The sequence below is a fragment of the Oratosquilla oratoria genome, chromosome 15, assembly GCF_046742065.1.
Source record: "Oratosquilla oratoria isolate Oo_2021 chromosome 15, ASM4674206v1, whole genome shotgun sequence".
NCBI classification, from domain to species: Eukaryota; Metazoa; Arthropoda; class Malacostraca; order Stomatopoda; family Squillidae; genus Oratosquilla; species Oratosquilla oratoria.
In genome coordinates, this window is record NC_134791.1 from 42,331,124 (window position 1) to 42,355,384 (window position 24,261).

At 41.3% G+C, this 24,261-nt stretch overlaps 1 protein-coding gene across 3 annotated transcripts in view; it reads left to right on the forward strand.

Moving 5' to 3' along the window:
* Positions 1–16,302, forward strand: part of LOC143033419 (tetratricopeptide repeat protein 39C-like) — a 103,496-nt gene extending 87,194 nt beyond the window's left edge. For all 3 annotated transcript variants that reach the window (XM_076198833.1, XM_076198835.1, XM_076198834.1), the window contains exons 13-14: positions 13,129–13,334; positions 15,802–16,302. In XM_076198833.1, the coding sequence (XP_076054948.1) occupies positions 13,129–13,334; positions 15,802–15,915 (320 nt within the window). In that variant the 3' untranslated portion in view covers positions 15,916–16,302. The remainder of the gene's footprint in view (positions 1–13,128; positions 13,335–15,801) is intronic.
* Positions 16,303–24,261: the final 7,959 nt, after the last annotated feature.

Genomic DNA, 24,261 nt, shown 5'->3' on the forward strand with positions numbered 1-24,261 from the left:
TCTTCTCTCTTTTATTAGCTTCATTTCTTAGTGCTTTATCTTCCTCTATTTCTTCATTGCTCATTTCCTTTTTTATCCACAAATTTTTGCAATTTTTACTGTTAGCTAGTTTTGCCTCCACAATTGAGTCCTTAGTTTTCAATGGCCTATAGAGTTTTTCTCTAGAGTATGTGCCCATCCTATGCACCTCACCGATTTCTTTGTCTAATTCTTGGCCTTTGTCCTGAACCACTTTCAGAATTTTCTTCGCAATTTCTTTTCTTTTTCTCTTTTGTATTTGTAAACATTGTGTTTTTCTTTTATACCATAAACCACAATGCATTTTTTTTTTATCCACTGTGTCTCTCACCCAGTTTTGCTTTTCTTTAATTACTTTAATTACTGTTTCTTTTACATTTTCCTCAACCTGCTGTTGTACTTTTTCTTTGAAAGTTATTTTCTGATTTTCACATTCCTGTTTCCACTGATTTTTATTTCAATGAGATCCGTCTCTTTGATTCTCCCACTTTTTCAGTCACTGCTTGTATTTGCATTTTGACCTCTTTCTTTAGTTCTTTGTTTTTGTTTCTATCATTTTTCTTTCGTTTTTTCTTTTAATCATACTTAGTTCACTTTTTAGGTCATTCATCTCTGATTATTTCCTCGTTAGTTTTATGTAAATTTGTCATCTCTTTGTACAAGGCTCTGTAATATATTCTTAGGTCTATGAATTCCTCCATCAAGTCGTTAATGTCTCGATTCCTTAGTACACTGCTATACCTAGTTTCTCTTTCTGTATCCATAACCTTTCCTATTGCTCCCCTTTCTCTTTAGAATCCCGAAAAATCATTGGTTTCCGACCTTTGAGTAGTCTTCAAGGTGCTGTTTAGACACGTCCTCTTCGGTATCACACCCAGTGGCAATTCCACTCTACTCATATCCAATTCTCTCTTCGTTGGTTCATTAATTCTTTTGTCTTCTTTTCTTTCCTCCATTTTGTGCTATACTATACTTTTCCAAAACTGGATTTTACACCTTACCAGTCACTCAATGGCATAGTTCTCTCGTTCCAAAAACAACAAGGCATTTCCTTGATCCAAGCAAGGGTGAAATTATGAGTGGTCACAAAAATTAGGTCCAGGTGTTTGTGTATGTTTTTGTGTTGGCAAGTATTGTGTAAGGTGGGCTCAGTTATAGCATAAATTGCATTGAATTGAATTCTTTGTCAGACAGCTCAAGGTGATGGGTTTGGAGTATGTTGGACAAGTGTAATTTGTTATGGGTCCAGGGTTCTGCTCTACATCTCCGAATAATAGAAGAGGAATGATCACCAGAGAATCACCTGTCGGTGTTGAAAAAATGTGAAAGTGTATATTTAGGTAAGGGTGGTGGTACTTACCCTGGGTAACCAAAGCTGATACCAGGGATCTGGGCAACCTGCAGGGGTAAGAAGGACTTCTTGTGCTGGTCTGGCCCTCAATTCCTTACATGCTGGGGATTGGGGGGTAGTCCCACAATACAGATGGCTCTTCACCAAGACTAGTCCCTTGGGGTATTGGCTGCTTGTTATTGTGGCAAAGTAGCATGCAGTTGATACTTTAGGGTCTATATGGGGCACCCCTACGGACCAGAGCCACACATCATTTTGTCTATGATAGAGGAAAACTCTGTTCATAGAGAAATGATGACACTTTTATACTACGACTGTCCCTCCGTTATGCTGTTCCCCAACCCCTTGTTGCTGTCCTGTACCATTTCTCTGAGTATTCTTTTTCTGTGGTGAGGGAATTCCCTATGGTGGGGGAAAAGAATACTGCTACCAAGTATTCCCACTTGGATCGTAAGAGGCGAGAAGAAAGGGACGGGGATTGGGACTAGGCATCCTTCTCCTTGTAGCCCCACAGGGGACATTCCTAAAAGAAAAAGTAAAGGCATAAGAGGGTCTGGGAGTTTTCCGACCAGCTTCCTAAGGTTTGGGTCTTTTAATGTGCGTGGATGTGGTAGAGATGAGAGTAAAAGGGAAGAGATAGGTAGTATGTTTGTGAGAAGAAAGATGGATGTGTTGGCTTTGAGTGAAACTAAGTTGAAAAGGAAGGGTGAGTGTAAGTTTGGGAGTGTAAATGGGAGGTTATCAGGAGTGAAGAGAGGGCGAGGGAGGAAAGGGGTGGCTATTCTAGTAAGTGAGGAGATAGGTAAACAGGTAGTGGAGTGGAAGGAGGTTTCCTCAAGGATAATGTGGATGAAGGTGAAACTGGGAAAGGAGATGTGGGTCTTTGTAAGTGCATATGGGCCTGGCAGTGAGAAGAGTGTAGAAGAAAGGGAGGCCTTTTGGATAGATTTAAATGAGTGCATAGAGGATTTAGGGAGAAATGTCAATGTATTATTACTGGGAGACCTTAATGCTAGGGTAGGAAATAGTCCAATTGATGGAGTGGTTGGGAAATGTGGAGTTCCAGGAAAGAATCGTAGTGGAGAGTTGATGGTGGAAATGTGTCTAGAAAGAGAGTTGATGATAGCAAATACAGTGTTTCGGAAGAAAGTCAAGCATAAGTACACATGGGAGAGGGTGGTGAATGGAAGGGTGGTAGATGGAGCGTTAATGAATTATGTAGTGCTAAATAGGATTATGATAGGAAGAGTTAAGGATGTACATGTGCTAAGGGGAGAGGGTGGGGGAATATCAGATCATTTTTTGGTGGAAGGTAAGTTGAGAGTGGAGGATAGATGGAGAAAGAGGTAAAGGACAAAAGGTAGGGAGGTTCTTAGAGTGAACTCTGTGAATGAAAAGGAAAGGAGAAGGAGTACAAAAAGAAGCAGAAGGAGGAGTGGGAGGGAGTGAAGGATAGAGTAGAGCTAGGTGTGGAGGAGGAATGGGGATGGTTCAAGGAGAGAGTCACAAAGTGTGCAAGGATGGTGTGTGGAACAAGGACAGGAGGAAATAGAAGGAAGGGTAGTGAATGGTGGGATGAGGAAACAAAGAAGGTTGTAGAAGAGAAGAAGCGAGCTTTCACAGATTGGTTACAAAATAGGACGAGGGAGTCATATGAGAGGTACAAAGAAAAGAAAAGAGAAGTAAAGCAAAAGGTAAAGGAGGCAAAGAGGAGAGCAGATGTGAAATGGGGTAAGAGTATGACAGAAAATTTTGAAAGTAATAAAAAGATGTTTTGGAAAGAAATTAAGAGAGGAAAAGGAGGTGAATCAAGTAGAGAAGAAAAGGTAAAAGGTGTAGATGGAGAGATGATAATGGAAGAGAAGGCAGTAAGGGAAAGATGGGGAGAATATTTTAGGGAGTTGCTAAATGTGAAGGAGGATAGGGAGGGAAAGATAGCTGCAGTGGGAAATGCTAAGAAAATGACCGTGATGAGTGAGGAAAATGGAGGAGAAATAAGGAAGGATGAGGTGAAGGCAGTTAAGATGATGAAAGCAGGTAAGGCACCTGGTCTGGATGGATGCCATGCAGAATGTCTAAAAAAAGGAGGTACAGTGATGGTGGACTGGCTGGTGAGGTTATTTAATGTTTGCTGGAGAGAGGGTAGAGTGCCAGAGGACTGGAGGAGTGCCTGCATAGTTCCTCTTTACAAGGGAAAAGGGGACAAGTGTGAATGTAGTAGTTTCAGAGGAATTAACTTGTTAAGTGTAGTTGGGAAGGCTTATGGGAGGATCTTGATTGAGAGGATTAGGAGAGGAACAGAGGGAGTAATTGGTGAGGAACAGTTTGGATTTAGGACAGGTAGAGGTTGTGTAGATCAGATCTTTGTGGTAAGACAGATATGTGAGAAAGCTATAGGAAAGGGGAAGGATGTTTTTTGAGCTTTTATGGATCTGGAAAAGGCTTACGATAGGGTAGACAGAAGGGCACTGTAGGAGGTTATGCAGATATACGGGATAGAAGGAAAGCTTCTGGGAGCTGTCAAGAGTTTTTATGAGAGTAGTAGAGCTTGTGTCAGGATTAGAAATGGAGAGAGTGAGTGTTTCGAGGTAAAGGTGGGACTTGGTCAAGGATGCGTTATGTTGCCCTGGCTGTTCAACTTATACATGGATGGGGTAGAGCAAGAGGTAAAAGCAAGGGTAGTGGGTCAGGGATTGGAGATGGTTAAAGAAAATGGAGAAAAGTGGGAGGTGAGCCAGCTGTTGTTTGCGGACGACACTGCGCTTGTGGCAGAATCGGAGGAGGGATTGAGGAAGTTGGTAACAGAGTTTGGGAGAGTATGTGATAGAAGAAAGCTAAAGATAAATGTGGGTAAAAGTAAGGTGATGAGATGTACAAGGGGTGAAAGTGGCAGTAGACTGGAAGTGAGCATTAAGGGAGAGCAACTGGAGGAAGTGGATAGTTTTAGATACTTGGATGCAAATGTGGCAGGAAAAGGTGGAGTGAAGGTGGAGGTAGAATGTAGATTGAGAGAAGCGAGTAAATGCCTTGGTGGATTAAAGAGTGTAATGAGGAATAGACATTTGGGAATGGATGCTAAGAGGAGACTGTATGAAGGAGTGACTGTGCCAACAGCACTGTATAGGGCAGAATGATGGAACATAAGAGAGGAAGAGAGAAGGAGTTTGAATGTGTTTGAGATGAGGTGTCTGAGAAGTATGATGGGGGTTACTAGGCTAGATAGAGTGAGAAATGAGGAGGTGAGGAGGAGAACAGGAGTGGAAAGGGAGTTGGGAGATATGATTGATGAAAGAGTATTAGGATGGTTTGGACACATGGAAAGAATGAGTGAAGAAAGACTAGTAAAAGAGGTATGGAAGGCAGATGTGGAGGGAGTGAACATGAAGGGATGTCCTAGGATGAGGTGGATGGATGGGGTGAAGGGGGCTTTGGGGAAGAGGAGAATGTCTGTTGAGGAAGGATGGGAGAGGACAGAAGACAGGGGTGAATGGAGAATGGTTGTATATGGATGATGTTGTGATGCATGAGGTGGAATGGGCGGGGGGATGGAGGGTGAGGTCGTATGTGTGAGCAAATTTTGATGCAGCCCGAAGGGATTTCTCCCCGTCTTCTCCTTTTATGCAATGTGGGGACGGAGAGGGGGGGGTCGCCGATTTAATGAAGCGACCTTGCTGTGGATGTGCTGTGTCTTGCGACACTGCTTCTGACCCAGGGCAGTGGACAAGGTGCAGGGATGACCCATCATCCAGGAGGTGCTAAGATAAGAGGGAAGAGGGAGGGTGGAGGGGTGTGGAGTGTATTTAGGGATGGAATGGGTGGGAATGATTTTATGCCTTTTCCTTTTTGGCTACCTCCCTTGTAAGGGGTAAAAGGCCTTGGTATATGTATGTATGTATGTAAATTAATTTTTGCTGATGTGCCCTCTCTATGTTGTTTCTTTGAACCATTGGATCATTACATTTTTTATTTATATATTGTATTACCTCACTATCCTTCATTTTCACTTGTTCCCACTTTTTCTAGATTACCTCTCCACATTTTTTTTCTTTTTTTTTTTTTTGTCATAGGGAGGATTATGTCCCTCCAAAATCTCATTCACCATATTCCTCCATTGCTATTTTCCTATTTATTGCTTCATCCTTACTTTCTCCCAATTCCACTTCATCTACATTCATATCTTCCTTCACTGCTGTCATTACCCACTACATATTACTATATCATTGTGAATAGATTTTGGGTAATATAGAAAATTATATTGTACTACTATAAATGTGTGAAGGAAGCTTATTTTCATGCATGCTTTTTTGTGTGTATTTACCTAGTTATATTTACCTAGTTGTATCTTATGGAAAGGGGAGCTATGCTCGTGGTGTCCCATCTTTGTATCTCGTAGTGTCTAGTTTGCTCTTAAATTCATGTATAATTTTTACACACACTATTATTTTGTCCAGTTTGTTCCAGATATCCACCACTCTGTGTGGAAAACATGTCATATTGTATTTCTCTTATCCCAATTTAGTAAGTCCTCTCTATCAAGGACTTTCATGCCTTTCATGATTTTGTAGATGGTTAGCAGGTCATCTCTTTCTCTTCTTTGTTCCAAAGTTGGTAACTTGAATTTGGACAGTCTCTCCTCATATGACAGGTTTGAAAGTGTTGGGGCCATTTTCGTGGCTGCTCTCTGGATTCTTTCAATTTTCTTTATATTCTTTTTGGTACTGAGTGAAGATAGTGTTGCAGCATACTCCAGTCTAGGCCTCATTAGTGTGACTAGTATTTTTTAACCATTTCGTCTAATTAGGTAAGAGCCACTTTTATTGTGTGTATTTACCTGGTTGTATTTTATAGGAAGGGGAGCTACACTTGTGGTGTCCTGCCTTTGTATCTTCCAGTGTGTAGATTGCTCTTAAATTCATGAATGGTTTTTGCACAGGCTATTTTTTCATCCAGTTTGTTCCAAGTGTCCACCACTCTATGTGGAAAACTGTTCTTCAGATCTCTTCTATAACTATATTTTTTGAGTGTATTTACCTAGTTGTATCTTACAGGAAAGGGAGCTACGCTTGTGGTGTCCTGTCTCTGTATCTTGCAGTGTCTAAATTGTCATTAAATTCGTGTATGGTTTTTGCACACACTACCTTTTCATCCAGTTTGTTCCATATATCCACCACTCTGTGGGGAAAGCTGTTCTTTTTCAGGTCCCTTCTATAACTGTCTTTTTTGAGCTTCCTTCCATATCCCTTTGTATTTCTCATATACCTGGTAGGGAGGTACTTAGAGTGAACTGCTTAAATGAAGAAAAAAAGGAGAATGAGTATAAGAAGTTGAGAGAGGAGTGGGAGAGAGTAAAGGATAGAGTAGAACTAGGAGTGGAGGAGGAATGGGGATGGTTCAAGGAGGGAGTCATAAGGTGTGCAAAGATGGTGTGTGGAACAAGGAGGGCAGGAGGAAATAGAAAGAAGGGTAGTGAGTGGTGGGATGAGGAAGCAAAGAAGGGTGTAGAAGAGAAGAAGCAGGCATTCATAGATTGGCTACAAATTAGGACGAGGGAATCGTATGAGAGGTACAAAGTAAAGAGAAAGGAAGTTAAGCATAAGATAAAGGAAGCAAAGAGGAGAGCAGATGTGAAATGGGGAAAGAGTATGACAGAAAATTTTGAAATTAATAAAAAGATGTTTTGGAAGGAAGTTAAAAGAGGAAGAGGAGGCGAATCAAGTAGAGAAGAAAAGGTAAAAGGTGCAGATGGAGAGATGATAATGGAAGAGAAAGCAGTGAGAGGAAGGTGGGCAGAGTATTTTAGGGAGTTGCTAAATGTGGGTAAAAGTAAGGTGATGAGATGTACAAGGGGTGAAAGTGGCAGTAGACTGGAAGTGAGCATTAAGGGAGAGCGACTGGAGGAAGTGGATAGTTTTAGATACTTGGGTGCAAATGTGGCAGGAAAAGGTGGAGTGAAGGTGGAGGTAGAATGTAGATTGAGAGAAGCGAGTAAATGCCTTGGTGGATTAAAGAATGTAATGAGGAATAGATATTTGGGAATGGATGCTAAGAGGAGACTGTATGAAAGAGGGATTGTGCCAACAGCACTGTATGGGGCAGAAACATGGAACATAAGAGAGGAAGAGAGAAGGAGTTTGAATGTGTTTGAGATGAGGTGTCTGAGAAGTATGATGGGGGTTACTAGGCTAGATAGAGTGAGAAATGAGGAGGTGAGGAGGAGAACAGGGGTGGAAAAGGAGTTGGGAGATATGGTTGATGAAAGAGTATTAGGATGGTTTGGACACATGGAAAGAATGAGTGAAGAAAGACTAGTAAAAGAGGTATGGAAGGCAGATGTGGAGGGAGTGAACATGAAAGGACCTCCTAGGATGAGGTGGATGGATGGGGTGAAGGGGGCTTTGGGGAAGAGGGGAATGTCTGTTGAGGAAGGACGGGAGAGGACAGAAGACAGGTGAATGGAGAATGGTTGTATATGGATGATGTGATGCATGAGGTGGAATGGGCGGGGGGATGGGGGGTGAGGTAGTATGTGTGAGCAAATTTTGACGCAGCCCGAAGGGATTTCTCCCCGTCTTCTTCTTTTATGCAATGTGGGGACGGAGAGGGGGGGGATCGCCGATTTAATGAAGTGGCCTTGCTGTGGATGTGCTGTGTCTTGCGACACTGCTTCTGACCCAGGGCAGTGGACAAGGTGCAGGGACGACCCATCATCCAGGAGGTGCTAAGATGGGAGGGAGGGTGGAGGGGTGTGGAGTGTATTTAGGGATGGAATGGGTGGGAGTGATTTTATGCCTTTTCCTTTTTGGCTACCTCCCTTGTAAGGAGGATAGGGAGGGAAAGGTAGTTGCAGTGGGAAGCGCTAAGAAAATGAGAGTGATGAGTGAGGAAAATGGAGGAGAAATAGGGAAGGATGAAGTGAAAGCAGCTGTTAAGATGATGAGAGCAGGTAAGGCACCTGGGTTGGATGGATGCCATGCAGAATGTCTGAAAAAAGGAGGTACAGTTATGGTGGACTGGCTGATGAGGTTATTTAATGTTTGTTTAAGAGAGAATAGAGTGCCAGAAGACTGGAGGAGTGCCTGTATAGTTCCACTTTACAAAGGAAAGGGGGACAAGTGTGAGTGTAGTAGTTACAGAGGGATCAGTTTGTTGAGTGTAGTTGGGAAGGCTTATGGGAGGGTCTTGATTGAGAGGATTACGAGAGGAACAGAGGGAGTAATTGGTGAGGAACAGTGTGGTTTTAGGACAGGTAGGGGATGTGTAGATCAGATTTTTGTGGTAAGACAGATATGTGAGAAAGCTATAGGAAAAGGTAAGGATGTTTTTTGGAATTTTATGGATCTGGAAAAGGCTTATGACAGGGTAAACAGGAAGGCATTGTGGGAGGTACTGCAGATATATGGGATAGGAGGAAAGTTGTTAAGAGCAGTCAAGAGTTTTTATTAGAGTACTAGAGCTTGCGTTAGGATTAGAAATGGAGAGAGTGAATGGTTTGAGGTAAAGGTGGGACTTCGTCAGGGATGTGTTTTGTCGCCCTGGCTGTTCAATCTTTACATGGATGGGGTGGTGCAAGAGGTGAATGCAAGGGCAGTGGGTCAGGGGTTGGAGATGATTAAAGAAAATGGAGAAAAGTGGGAGGTGAGCCAGTTGTTGTTTGCTGACGACACTGCGCTTGTAGCAGGATCAGAGGAGGGATTGAGGAAGTTAGTGATAGAGTTTGAGGTGTGTGAAAGAAGGAAGCTGAAGATAAATGTGGGCAAAAGTAAGGTGATGAGATGTACAAGGGGAGAGAGTGACAGTAGACTGGAAGTGAGCATTAAGGGTGAGAAACTGGAGGAAGTGGATAGTTTCAGATACTTGGGTGCGAATGTGACAGGAAAGGGAGGAGTGGGGGTGGAGGTAGAATGTAGATTGAGAGAAGCGAGTAAATGCCTTGGTGGATTAAAAAGTGTAATGAGAAATAGACATTTGGGAATGGATGCTAAGAGGAGGTTATATGAAGGAGTGATTGTGCCAACAGCAATGTACGGGGCAGAAACATGGAACATGAGAGAGGAAGAGAGAAGTAGTTTGAATGTGTTTGAGATGAAATGTCTGAGAAGTATGATAGGGGTTACTAGGCTAGATACAGTGAGAAATGAGGAGGTGAGGAGGAAAACAGGAGTGGAAAAGGAGCTGGGAGATAGGGTTGATGAAAGAATATTAGGATGGTTTGGACACATGGAAAGAATGAGTGAAGAAAGATTAGTAAAAGAAGTGTGGAAGGCGGAGGTGGAAGGAATGAATATGAGGGGACGTCCTAGGATGAGATGGATGGATGGGGTGAAAGGGGCTTTACAAAAGAGAGGAATGTCTGTAGAGGAAGGATGGGAGAGGACAGAAGATAGGGGTGAATGGAAAAGGGTTGTGTATAGATGAGGCTGTGATGCATGAGGGGGAGTGGGTGGGGGATGGGGGGTGAGGAAGTATGTATGAGAAAAAATTTGACGCAGCCCGAAGGGATTTCTCCCCGTCTTCTCCTTTCCTGCATGAGGGGACAGAGAGGGGGGGTCACCGAATATATGAAGCGGCCTTGCCGTGGATGTGCTGTGTCTTGCAACACTGCCTCTGACCCAGGGTAGTGGACAGGATGCAGGGATGACCCATCATCCAGGAGGTGCCAAGATAGGAGGGAGGGAGGAGGGTGGAGGGGAGTGGAATATATGGGAAATGAAATGGGTGGGAGTGATTCCTATGCCTTTTTCTTTTTGGCTACCTCCCATGTAAGGGGGAAAAAGCCTTTGGTATATGTATGTATGTATATACCAATTTAGTAAGTCTTCTCTATCAAGGATGTCCACACCTCTCATGATTCTATAGATGGTCAACAAGTCTCCTCTTTCTCTTCTTTGTTCCAGGGTCGGTAACTCTAGTTTTGACAATCTCTTCATATCACAGTTCTGAAAGTGTGAGGACCATCTTTGTAATTGCTTTTTGGATTCTTTCAATTTTCCTTATATTCTTTTTGGTACTGGGTGACTATAGTGTCACTGCATACTCCAGTCTTGGCCTTATCAGTGTGTCTAGTATTTTCCTCACCATTTCTTCATCCAAGTAAGTAAATGCCACTTTTATTGATCTCAATAAGTCGTAGGTTTCTCTAATTTTGTTTATCTGTTTATCAGGGGACGTCATTTTGACTCCCAGGTCTTTTTCAGATCCCACTTTCTTTACTTTCTTTTTGCCAATATTATATTGTCCTGATATCCTGTTTTTACTTTTTCCAAATTCCATGATACTACATTTCTTAATGTTGAAGTCCACTTCCCACTTCTGACTCCATTCCCAAAGTTTGTTCAGATCTTTCTGCAGTGACTCACAGTCTATTTCAGTGCTCATTTTTCTCAACAACTTTGCATCATCTGCAAAGAAGCTCATGTAACTGTCCACACCTTCATCCATGTCATTCACATAGATAGCAGACATTATTGGAGCTAGTATCAATCCCTGTGGAACTCCACTAATCACCTCTTCCCAAGTAGAACCCTTATATCTGAGCACTACTCTCATTTTTCTTCCATGTAAGAGATCCTCCAACCTTTCTAGTAGTTTACCTTGTACTCTTATGGTTTTCAGTTTTCTTAGTAGTTTTCTGTGTGACACTTTATGAAAAGTGCATGTGTGTCTATTTTACCTAGTTGCATTTACCTAGTTGTATTTTTCAGGAAGAGAGCTATGCTCATAGTGACCCACTTTTGTATCTTTCAGCATCCAGTTTGTTCTTAAGTTCTTGTATAATTTTTGCACTCACTGTCTCCTCATTCAGTTTGTTCCAGATATCTATCACTATGTGTTGAAAGCTATTCTTTTTTAGATCTCTTCTGTAATCATCCATTTTTAGTTTCTTTTTGTGTCCTCTTTGTTTTTCATCTATCCCACTTTAGTAAGTCATCTCTATCAAGGACACCCATCCCTTTCATAATTCTGTAGATGGTTAGCAGGTCTCCTCTTTCTCTTCTTTGTACCAGGGTTGGTAGTTCAAGTTTGTCCAATCTTTGTTCGTATGTCAATTTGGAGAGTGTTGGTGCCATCTTTGTCATTGCTCTTTGAATTCTTTCTAATTTCTTAATGTTCTTTTTAGTACTAGGTGCCCATAGCATCACAGCATACTCCAATTTTGGTCCTATCAATGTAACTAATATTTTCATTATCATTTCTTTATCCATGTAGTCAAAGGCCACTTTCATTGATCTTAGTAAATTGAAAGTTTCTCTGACTAATTTGTTATGTTTGTCTGGTGCCATGTCATTGGTGATAGTTACTCGTAGGTCCCTTTTCGAGTTGACTTTTTTAACTTTGTACCAATTTTATATTGTCCTGATATTCTATTTTTGCTTTTTCTAAATTCCATTATACTACATTTCTTAATGTTGAAATTCACTTCATACTTCTGATTCCATTTCCAGATTTTGTCCAGGTCTTCTTGTAGTGATTTGCAATCTTCCTCTGTACTTTAGCAGTTTTGCATCATCTGCAAAGAAGTTCATATAACATTCCATGCCTTCATCCATGTCATTTATATATATGGCAAACATTATTGGAGCCAATACAGAGCCTTGTGGGACTCCACTTATCATTTCTTCCCAATTTGAGTTCTTATCTCTGAGTACCACCCTCATTTTTCTCCTGTTTCATCCATTCCAATAACTGTCCTTGTAATTTACCTATTGTTTCAAATTTTCTTAATAGCTTTTTATATGGTACTTTGTCAAATGCCTTTTGTAAATCTAAGAAGGCACAATCTGCCCATCCATCCTTTGAATTATTTCTAGTAGCCTCAAGTAAAAGTATATCAAGTTTGTGCCACATGATCTTCTATGTGTGTGTGTATTTACCTATTTACCTAGTTGTATTTTACAGGAAGGGGAGCTACGCTCGTGGTGTCCTGCCTTTGTATCTCATAGTGTCTAGTTTGCTCTTAAATTCATGAATGGTTTTTGCACACACTATTGTCTCATCCAGTTTGTTCCAAGTGTCCACCACTCCATGTGAAAAACTGTTCTTCAGATCTCTTCTGTAACTATGTTTTTTGAGTTTCTTTCCATGTCCTCTTGTGTTTCTCTTGTCCCAGTTTAGCAAGTCCTCTCTATCAAGTATTTATGTGCCCTTCATGATTCTATAGATGGTCAGTAAGTTGCCTCTCTCTCTTCTTTGCTCCAGAGTCGGTAACTCCAATTTAGCCAATCTCTCCTCATATGACAAGTTTGAAAGTGTAGGAGCCATTTTTGTGGCTGCTCTCTGGATTCTTTCTATTTTCTCTATATTCTTTTTGGTACTGGGTGACCACAATGTCGTCATATATTCTAGTCTAGGCCTTATCAGTGTGACTAATATTTTTTTAATCATTTCTTCATCCAAAAATGTAAATGCCACTTTTATTGATCTTAGCAAGTTATAGGATTCTCCGACAATTTTGTTTATTTGTTAATCATAGGACAAGTCATTTGAGATAATTACTCCCAAATCTTTTTCAAATCCCACTTTCTTTACCTCCTTAGTTCCAATTTTATAATGACCTGATATTCTGTTTCTAATTTTTCCAAACTCCATAATGCTACACATGTGAAATTGACATGCACATGTTTTATTGCTTGCCTTATCCTTAATGAATGTTATATTGAACAGGAAGCTGATTTTATATGAAATATAAGTCAGATTGGTAGGTAATTTTAACTTTTTTAGATTAAAATCACAGTTTAAGATGTTATCTTGTATTTCAACAGAATGTGATCAGATGGAGCTACTTCCTGAGAACAGGGGTCTTCACTGCTTAATCCTTGCTGCTGTCAATGATACTCTAGGTAGTCACCAGGACTCTCTTAGATACTTTCGTGACAGTATCAAGTATGGGGTGGAAAATCCTGATGAAATATGTGTTCCAGCTTTTGCATCCTATGAACTTGGTCTTTTGTTGTCAGCAAACCCAGAGGTAAAGTTACAGATTTAATAATGAATTGGAAAATCTTGGTAGCTAACTTTTATCTTGATACCAAAAATCACCAGCATGCTGTGGTGTAATTCAACAACTCTTACTTAAAAATTCTGCATTTATGTGTTGATGAGTAGTGATTGATATATATATATATATATGTTACACAGTGTATGGAATAATGATAATTGTTGCCTGGAGATTCACTGATTAGAAACCCACAGCCCTATAATGGCTGGCAACAATCCATGGGCCTTCCCATAGATATATCTGAGAAGAAACTTGACGACTGTCAATGTTTGGTGGCATTCTTACTAATATCAACTCTCCTTGATATAGGTGAAAATCAATAGAAATTTTGATTACCATATTTGTCAGTGTTAGGTATTGATCAAACTAGTCTTAGATCTCATAAGATTTCTGTTAGACATGTTCAAAATAGCAGTAGAGAAGTCAGTAACTACATACATTTTAGACATGTTGGAACATCTTACTTCATAACTTTGATGTATACAACACTTGCAAATTGTATATTTTCTTTATATGAACTGATCTGTCTGATTTTCACTCAAAATTTAATCTCCTGGGTATATGGGGGATTAATAATAGATATTTGCTTGTGATAGTTGTGAATGTAGTAGTTTTAGAGGAATCAGTTTGTTGAGTGTAGTTGGGAAGGGTTATGGGAGAGTTTTATTGAGAGGATTAGGAGAGGAACAAAGGGAGTAATTGGTGAGGAGCTGTGTGGGTTTAGGAAATGTAGGGATTGCATGGATCATATTTTTGTGGTAAAACAGTTCTGTGAGAAAGCTTTAGGAAAAGGTAAGGATGCTTTGTGGGCCTTTATGGATTTGAAGAAGGCTTATAACAGGGTAGACAGGAAGGCACTGTAGGAGGTATTGTTGGGAAATTATGGGATTGGGGAAAGCTGATTAGGGCAGTAAAGATTTTTTTATGAGAGTAGTAGAGCTTGTGTTAGGATTAGAAATGAAATTGTGAGTAGTTTAAGGGAAAGGTGGGGCTATGGCAAGGCTGTGTCGTGTCCCCATGGTTGTTCAATGTGTACATGGATGGGGTGGTGAACGAGGTAAATGCAAGAATACTGAGCAGGGGAGTGGAGATGGTTAAAGTAAATGGAGAGAAGTGGGAAGTGAGCCAGTTGTTATTTCCAGATGACACTGTGCTGGTGGCAAGGTCAGAAGGGGATTTAAGTTAGTGATAGAGTTTGGGAAGGTATGCAGTTGGAGAAAGTTGAAGGTAAAGGTGGGTAAAAGTAAAGTGATGAGATGTACAAGGAGAGAGGATGGCAGTCAGTTGATGATAAGCCTTAAAGGAGAGAGGCTGGAGGTAGGGGTTGGGGTGGAGGTAAATTGTAGACTGAGAGAAGCAAGTAAATGCCCTGGGGGATTAAAAAGTGTCATGTGAAATAGACATCTGGGAATGGATCCAAAGAGATTATATGATGGAGTGATTGTGCTGACAACGCTATGGGGTAGAGACTTGGAATTTATGAAAGGAAGAGAAAAGTTTAGAGGTGTTTGAGAGTTTTGGGAGAAATACCAATGTAGTGGTATTGGAAGATCTCAATGCTAGGGTTGGGGATGAACCAGTAAATAGAGTGGTTGGAAAGTGTATTTACCTAGTTGTATTTTGTGGGAAGGGGAGCTACGCTCATGGTGTCCTCCCTTTGTATCTTGCAGTGTCTAGTTTGGGAGATGTGTTTAGAAAGAGACCTGATGATAGCTAACACAATGTTTAGGAAAAAAGTTAAGTATGTACACATGGGTGAGGGTGGTGGATGGAAGGGTGGTTGATAAGGATTTAATGGACTATGTAGTGGTATCCAGGAGAAGAGTAGGAAGAGTTTTGGATGTACATGTTCTTAGGGGAGAGAGCGGGGGAATACCGGATAATTTTCTGGTGAAAGGTAAGTTAAGAGTGAAGGACAGGTGGAGAAAGAGAACAGAAGGTAAGGGGGTACTTAGAGTAAACTGTTTAAAGGAGAAGGATAAGGAGCAGGAATACAAGGAGGGGCTGAGAGTAATGTGGGAGGTGGCAAAGGATAGAGTAGAGGTAGGAGTGGAGGAGGAATAGGGGTGTTTCAAGGAGGGTGTAACAAGGTATGCAAAGATAATGTGTAGAACAAGGAGGATTAGAAGGAATAGAAGGAAGGGTAGTGAGTGGTGGGATGATGAAGTGAAGAAGCAAGTATTCACAGGCTGGTTGCAAAGTAAGATGAAACATATGTAAGGTACAAAGGAAAAGAAGAGAAGCAAAACAGAAGATAAAGGAGATCACAGTGGTAATGTGAGATTGTAATATTTAATTTTGAAGAATTTTATAATTTTGAAATACATTTCCAATAAAGACTCTACAGTCAAAATAAAAAGAATAGATTGCTTAATTTCAAATTGTACTGAGAACATGTGTTTAATTTAATTATTTATTTTAACCTTTTTTTTTCCAGACTCTAGATGAGGGCAAGAAACTGTTGGAAGAGGCCCGTGACAACTACCATGGATATGACTTTGAAAATAGACTAAATGTTAGAATCCATGCGGCTCTGAAAAACTTTTCATAATGTAACTACACATGGGTTGGTAGGAACATGTACTACAAATCTTATTTTGTATGATGTTATTTATAGTATGTTACTCTTTGAAAATCAGATAGTTTGATGCACCCATAGAATTTGAATTCTGACAGGGTTCCCTGTATACTTTGATTTATTTATACTTGGAAGGTAGCAGATATCAATAGCAATGGAAGGGATATACAATATTGCAATGTATAATATAACTATTTTATGGAATTTTATTTGTACAAGAAAGAGCTTTATTATGTGCTTTTTACCCATAATCAATCACATAATGTGAATGAGGTCAGTATGTACTAACATTAGATTGATGATTGATTCTTTGTGAAGAATAAGATTTCCAAGTTAGTGCAGTAAAATGCAGGATATATGTTTTTTCTTCTTCTTTTCTTTTGTTGGCCAAACCCAATTGAAACAGTAAAAGCACTATGCCTGAACTTGCCTTTTGATAGATAGAGGATATCTCCAGAGCCGAATAAAATAATATGGCAATAACCAGAAATTAATACCAAAAATCATAATGCCAGTTAACCCCTAACCACTGAATGGCATGACTACATACCACAAGCATGGGGACATGAAAGAAGGAACTTAAAGATAAATGTGAGTAAAAGTAAGGTGATGAGATGTACAAGGGGAGAGGATGGCCGCAAAATGGAAGTGATTATTAAGGGAGAAAGACAGGAGGAAGTGGATAGCTTTAAATACTTAGGGGCTAATGTAGCAGGGAAGGGAGGCATGGAGGCAGAGGTGGAATGTAGAATGAGAGAAGCAAGTAAATTCCTTGGGGACTATAAAGTGTAATGAGAAATAGACATTTGGGAATGAATGCTAAGAGGAGATTGTATGAAAGGGTGATTGTGCCAACAGTACTGTGTGAGGCAGAAACATGGAACATAAGAGAGGAAGAGTTTAAATGTGTTCAGGATGAAATGCCTGGGAAGTATGGTAGGGGATACTAGGCTGGATAGAGTGAGAAACAAGGAGGTGAGGAGGAAAGTGGGGGTGGAAATGGAGTTTAGAGATAGGGTTGATGAAAAAGTATATGGGATGGTTTGGACTTATGGAAAGAATGAGTGAAGAAAGATTAGTAAAAGAGGTGTGGAAGGCAGAGGTGGGAAGAGTTAACATAAGGACATGACTGAGGATGAGATGGATGGGGCATTGGGAATGAGGGGAATGTCTGTTGAGGAAGGAAGGGAGAAGACAGAAGACGGGTGAGTGGAGAGTGGTTTTGTTTGGATGATGCTGTGATGCATGAAAGGGAGTGGATGGGGGATGGGGGGGGAGGTATGTGTGGATGGTATTTTAATGCAGCCCAAAGGGATTTCCCCATCTCTTTTTTTGCATGAGGGGACAGAGAAGAAGGTTGCTGATTAAATGAAGCAGCCTTGCTGTGGATGTGCTGTGTCTTGCGACATTGCTTCTGACCCAGGGCAGTGGGCGAGATGCAGGGATGTCCTGTCATCCATAAGGAGCCAGGAAAAAAGGGAGGGAAGGAGGGTGAATGGGAATGGAGCACGTGGGGATGAAATGGGTGGGAGTGGATTTATGCCTTTGACTTTGGCTACCTCCCTTGATATATGTATGTATGTATGTATTATCTAAAAGTATTTGAGAAGTATGATGGGTGTTATGAGGATGGATAGGGTGAGGAGATTGGTAGATTGGTAGATTGGGTAGATGTAAGAATGCCGGGGTGGTTAACACACATGGAAAGAATTATTTGATTTTTTTTTTTTTTTCCAAAAACTAACAAAAAGAAGATGAAATGCAGAGGTAGATGGAGTTACCTTAACCATTTCAGTACAGCTCAAATTCTCACATGCAGCATTGGCTGCCATATGTAATTAGCATTACACTACTCACTCACATTATAAAATAATGTTTCTTCTGTATTACTCATTCTCTTTTACTCTAATAATAAACACAGAAAACATGATCACACTAGTTCACAGAATCCAGGAGTCACTCATGTACAACTGCAGAAAAAAATATGTAATCAAGACGCTGATACTGGCATCCTTGTGTACCCACTCACTCCTCATGACGCCTACATAGATGTCATCGTACTGAAGTGGTTAAGGGGAAGACCAAGAATGAGATGGACGGATAGGGTGAAAGGGGCTTTGAGTAAAGGGAGAATGTCTGTTGAGAAAGGAAAGATAAAGGTAAGCGATAAATGTGAATGTAGAACAGTTGTGAATGGAATATAATTTGACACAGTTTTCACATGAGGGGACAATGAGGGAGGGTCACCATGTAAAAGAAGTGGTTGGCCCTGCTGAGGATGTGCTGTGTTTTGCTGCATTGCCTCTTCCCCCTAATAAGGGAGGCAGCCAGCCAAGGCATGCACCCACCCTTACCATTCCACTCCCATCTGTCACCCCTTTTATCTTTGTTTCTTTTGGATGATGCATCATCCCTTTCCCCTGTCCACTGCCTGGGTTAGAAGCAATGTAGCAAGATACAGCACATCCACAGCAGGACCAACCACTATATTTACATGGACATTGTCTCTCCTTGCATTGGATGCAAGAGGAATGTCTGTTGAGCAAGGAAGACAGAGTGCCAAAGATAGTTGTGAATGGAAAGTGGTTATAAATGGATGAGGAAATGACATGGCCCAAAGGAATGTTCTTGTCAGTTCCATGAATTTCTCAAGTGGTCATATAATGAAGTGAATGGGGTAAATCAGCTCTGGTTGTCAGGACCTTCTGTGACTTGCTGCATTGTTTTTGACCTGAGTAGTGTGGCAGAGGTCAAGGATGATCCTTCATTCACAAGGTGTCAAGATGGGAAGGACAATGAATAGGTTTTGGAAGGGTGCATGTATGCTTTGAATTTGCCATTTCCTTATAAGGGAAAAAAGCTTTTTGGTTTATGTATTATTATTTTAATTATAATGAGTAGAGAATTGGAATTTGAAGGGGACAGAAAAGAAGACCCCAAGTGTGTTGAAGATAAAATGTTTGAAAAGCAGGTTAGGTTTTACAAGGATGGATAGAGTGAGAAATGTGAATGTAAGGCAGAGAGTGGAGGTGGAGTCAGCTGTCAGATAGGGTAGATAGGAATGCTGAGATGGCTTAGGCATTAGAAAGAATGAGGAGAGACAAATGAAGAGTGTGGAGGGGAAATATAAATTAAATAAACTTGAAAGGATAAAGATGAGGTGGATGGATGAGGTGAAGAGGGCATTGGATGACCCCATGTCCTTGAGATGCTGAGATGGAAGAAGGTATTAATTGGGTTTTAAACTGTATGAAGTGGTTCTTTAGGGATGAATGGACATACATACATATACCAAAGTCTCTTTTCTCCCTTACATGGGAGGTAGCCAAAAGACAAAGGCATAGAAACTGCTCCCACCCATTCCATCCCCTAAATGGATGAATGGAAAAAAAAGTATGAAAGACTTTGAGTTTAAGGGAAGTAAAAAGGAGGTGCCTGAATGTATTTGGAATTAAGTGTTTGAGAAGTATGGTAGATGTTACAAGAATGAATAGAATGAGAAATGTAGATACGAGGTAAAAAATAAAGATGTAAAGAGAACTGTTGGATAGGGTGGACCAATGAGTGTTGAGGTGGTTTGGGCATATGAGAAGAATGAGTGAGGAAAGACCTACACACACAAAAAAAAAAGTGGGAAATGGAAATAGATGGAATGAACTTCAGATGAAGACCAAAAATGAGGTGGGTGGATGGGATAAAGGGGGCCTTGGATGCACAGATAATGCCTGTGGAGTAGAGTACAGAGAGTGCAAAAGATAAGAGTAAATGGATGAAAGGATGCAGCCAAGAGGGAAGTTATGCTGCTCTCCTCACTGAAATATTTTGAGGAGATGAAGGGTGGGGGTCACTATAAATTGTAGCAGTTAGGTACCATCTCCAATTTTCAGGCCCTGAAGTAGAAGTACAGTGTACAGGCACCCTTCAATGATGAAATACTGAGATGGGAGGGATATTGAATGAATTTAATGTGAATGACATGTATGTGTGCTTTCACTAGGTCACACCCCTTTTAAGAGTAAAAGAGCTTTTGTTATGTGTATGTATGTATGCGGCACTTCAGGAATGAAGGATCACTCTCACCCCCTTCAAACTTCTTGGGTTTGAGGTAATAAGATAAAGCACAGTTCTTTTACAATAGAGCCCACCAGCCAGAGCTAGTTTACCCAAGTGCTTCATCCATAATTTAGGAAGCAGATGAAAAATGACTACTTATAGCCAAGTTTGCTTCCTAAAATAGGGCAAAAAATGAATAAATAAGTAAATAACAGATAAGGAAAAGGCCTAAATTCAGTCAGTCAATGACTGCCCAGGTCTATCTTGCAGGAGACTCACAGGTCTAAAGTAACAGGCAGTGGCCATCAGACAGGCCCATGGATTATGTTTCCCATTGCCATGAATATTTGTGATCTCAACTCACTCCTAGCCCCACAAACCACTTAATGACTCATCATCATCATCAATTGGGGACATATGCCATGGAGTGTGTTGCTTCATTCACATGCCAGCGCCAGTACCCATGGTCTCCTTGAGCAACTTCCCATGCATCTACCCTTCCCACTCCAAACAACTCTCAACAGGTTCATTCAACTTGCCCCTTCACTCACAGGCCAGCGCCAGTCCCCATGATCTCTCTGAGCAACTTCCCGTGCAGTCACCCTCCCTTCCCACTCCAAACAACTCTCAACAGGTTCATTCAACTTGCCCCAGCCATGAGTCCTGTGGGTATCCCCTTGTCTCCTCCATTGAGGGTTGTCTCTTGTGGAGACAACCCTGTAAGTATGATCAAAATCATGGAAATGTGCTACATGCCCATATAGTTGATGTTCATGAATTATGCTGATAACTGGGCTAGCCTGAGTCTCACAGTATAGTCTCTGGTTTGATACAGAGTCATTCCAGCAATACCCCATGATTCTCCAAAGGCACTTAGTACCAAAGACATTGAGACACTTCTTCAAGTCAGCATTCAATGTTCATGTCTCACAGCCATACAGCAAGACAGGGAGCACAAGTGACTTGAAGATTCAAATCTTAGTCCTGCATAAATAATGACAATGCCATATACTCTGGTTGAGAGTCCATAACACCATGGGCAATGCCAATCCTTTGAAATACTTCCTGACATGACCCACCACTTATATATTATACTACCAAAATATGTTAAGCTTTTCAAGACCTCGGTGTCCTCGCCACATGTATGGACAGACTGAACTATGTCATTCAGTAACCCCCCAAACTCCTAGACCATGGTCTTAGTCCAGGAAACCTCAAATCCAAGCTGTCTTGCCTCCCTGTGCAGTGACTTGAGGGCTGCACAATGCACTGGGTCAAACACCTTCTTGAGATCAACATAAGCTACAAGAAACCCCTGTTGAAACTCATATCAGTGCTCCACAAAAACATGAAACACAAGGATCCGATCAGTTGTTGACTTACCTGGTGTGATCCCAGACTGTTCATGCTTTTGAAGCTTTTGCAGATGTGAACAAACCCATGTCAGCAATAGATGGGCAAGTACCTTACCTGGCACACTGAGCATTGTGATGCTACAGTAATTGTTGTAGTTCTGCTGGTCCCCTCTCCAGATAGGGATGACCAGACCCTTTTTCCACTCGGAGGGAATAGTACCAGACTGCCAGACAGCAGACAGTACTGTACGCAACATGTGGATCATGGCCTCACCTCCAGCTTTCAGCAACTATAATAATGTTGCAGATGCCAGCTCTCTTTCCACCTTTCACCTTACTCACAGCCCCTTTGACCTTTGTCAGAGAGGGTGGAGATTCGTCTATTGGTGGATCAGAAACAGCCACCCAAACACCATTGAGGGAAAGCTGCTTAAAGTACTCACCAAAGGGGTTACACCACTTCACACCTGACACTAATTCACCATCAGCTGTTGGGATTGTGTTCCTCTGGGTCACAGATTTGGAGTGCAGTTTTTTCAGGGCTTGGTAAGCAGGCCTAAGGTCATTTGCATTAAAATGGCCCTCAACATCCTGACAGGCCTCTACTTATCCATTCTCATGAGAGTTCTAGTCCACCATTTCTGAGTCCTGTATTGGTCCAGGTACACAGCCATTCTGGTAGCACAGCCTAACTCTATACTCCTCAAGAGAGCCAAGTACTTCAAACAGATTAGAGATTGTTACTTCCTGGACACATGCATCATCCCTGAGTTTTTCCAGATTAAACCCAGGTGGGTTATATCTCAAGATTTTCCTGGATATGATATGCAGTCTGAGTATTGTGACCACAAGTCTGTCATAGGTTCCTAAGAATTCAGATCTTCAATAAACCCTGCAGTTCTGTAGGATCTTCCATTGAGTGCTAACAAGTATATGATCGATCTCCTTGGCCACTCCTCTGGCATTACTATACCATGTCCATTGGTGTAGCTCTTGTCTCTAGAACCAAGAACTGCCAATCCTCAGCCTTCTGGACTTTGAAAAGTTCAGCAGAAGAGAACTGTTGATGTTCCTGGTTTCAGAACCATGGGGGCCTATACATACTTCAGAGCTAGGTCTGTTGGTGCCAGTAACCATATTAAAGTCACCCAAAACAATAAGTGCATCTCATGGTGGGCACTGGTCAACTATAGATTCAAGCTTGGCATACAACATCTCCTTCTCATCAAGGTTATATGCCACAATAGGAGCATATACTGCAATAAGAGAGATGAAGTGCAAGGTGTGCTTCAACCTCACCAGCATCATATGCTCATCAACCGGAGTAACCTTCACAATGGCATGCTGTAGTTGGCTAGATATGTCTACAGTTACTCATTCATGGCGGGTCCCATTGGTTAGGCCCAACCAGAAGTAGGTGTAATCCTCACTGCTGATCTCTCTGGTGCCTGGTCTTCTCACCTCTGAGAAAGCCACTATATCCAATCTGAGATTCCTGATCTACTTCAATAAAAAGGATAGTTGGTCATCCTGGGATAGAGAAAGAATGTTCCAGATGCCCACACAGAGAACCCGCTGGAGGTTCACCCCACCCCTGGCCTAATGTGTTTTATACTTCATTTGCAACACCCCAGTACCCCACACAGTGGGTTTGAAGATTTTGAGAGGGACAGGTTGCAAGCTCATCCCATATGCATCCAGTATGGTTGTAATGAACATAAAGCTTATGATTCACTCTCCCACACCTCCATCCACCACTGAGCCCAACAAAAAGAGACCAGGATTTGGGTAAACATATAAACCCAATACACCCAGGGGTCATGGGAGAGTATACGCACCCACCATCTTGTGACTCGGGGATGACAGACACAGACCATGTGATATTGGCCCAAGCAGTAGTTGCTTGACTCAGGACAAGCCTGACCCACAGATTTAAATCAACTAGCCCAGCTGATTTGCCTCTCCAAACCAAGAGGGCCACCCATCCTGACCTGATTAGAAGACCAAAGAAGCATGAAAATATGAAAAACACCTGGGTTAGTAACCCATAAGGTAGTTGGATGGCTATTGACTCAAGAGTTCATCTGCCATTTTGCTGGTTTTCTTTTTCCTCCATCTGAGTGTTCAACACACCCTCCTCACGGGCAGATGAACAATGGGGGAGCTGGTTTAGTAGCTGACAATCTGACCATGTAGCAGGAAGTACAGGATTGCATAGTACTAGTAGAAGGACTAATTTTGTTTTTATCTATTATCATTATTATATATGTGTGTGTGTATCTACACACACACACAAAGAGCAACAACAAAAATGGGCCTAATACTTTCAAAATTGACATATGAACAAAGATTGTCTAAACTAGAACTACCAATCCTGGAGCAAAGAAGAGGAAGAGGAGGCCTATTGGCCATTTACAGAATCATGAAAGGCATGGGAGTCCTAGACAGAGGAGACTTGTTAAAGTGGGATAAAAGAAAAACAAGAGGACATGAAAAGAAATTCAAAAAGGATAGTAATAGAAGATCTGAAATAAAATATTATTCACACAGAGTGGTGGATGTCTGGAATAAATTAGACAAAACAATAGTGCGTGCAAATATCATACAAGAATTTAAGAACAAACTAGATGCTGAGAGATACAAAGACAGGTCACTACGAGCATAGCTCCCCTTCCCGTATAATACAGCTAGGTGAATACATATATATATACACGTACATCCCTTCAGGCTGCATCAATTTATTTCTCACACATACTCCCTCATCCCCAACCCACTCCCCCTCATTGCATCACAGCCTCATCCATGCACAACCATTCTCCATTTACCCCTATCTTCTGTTCTCTCCCATCCTTCCTCAACAGATATTCCCCTCTTTCCCAGTGCCCTTTTTACCCCATCCATCCATCTCATA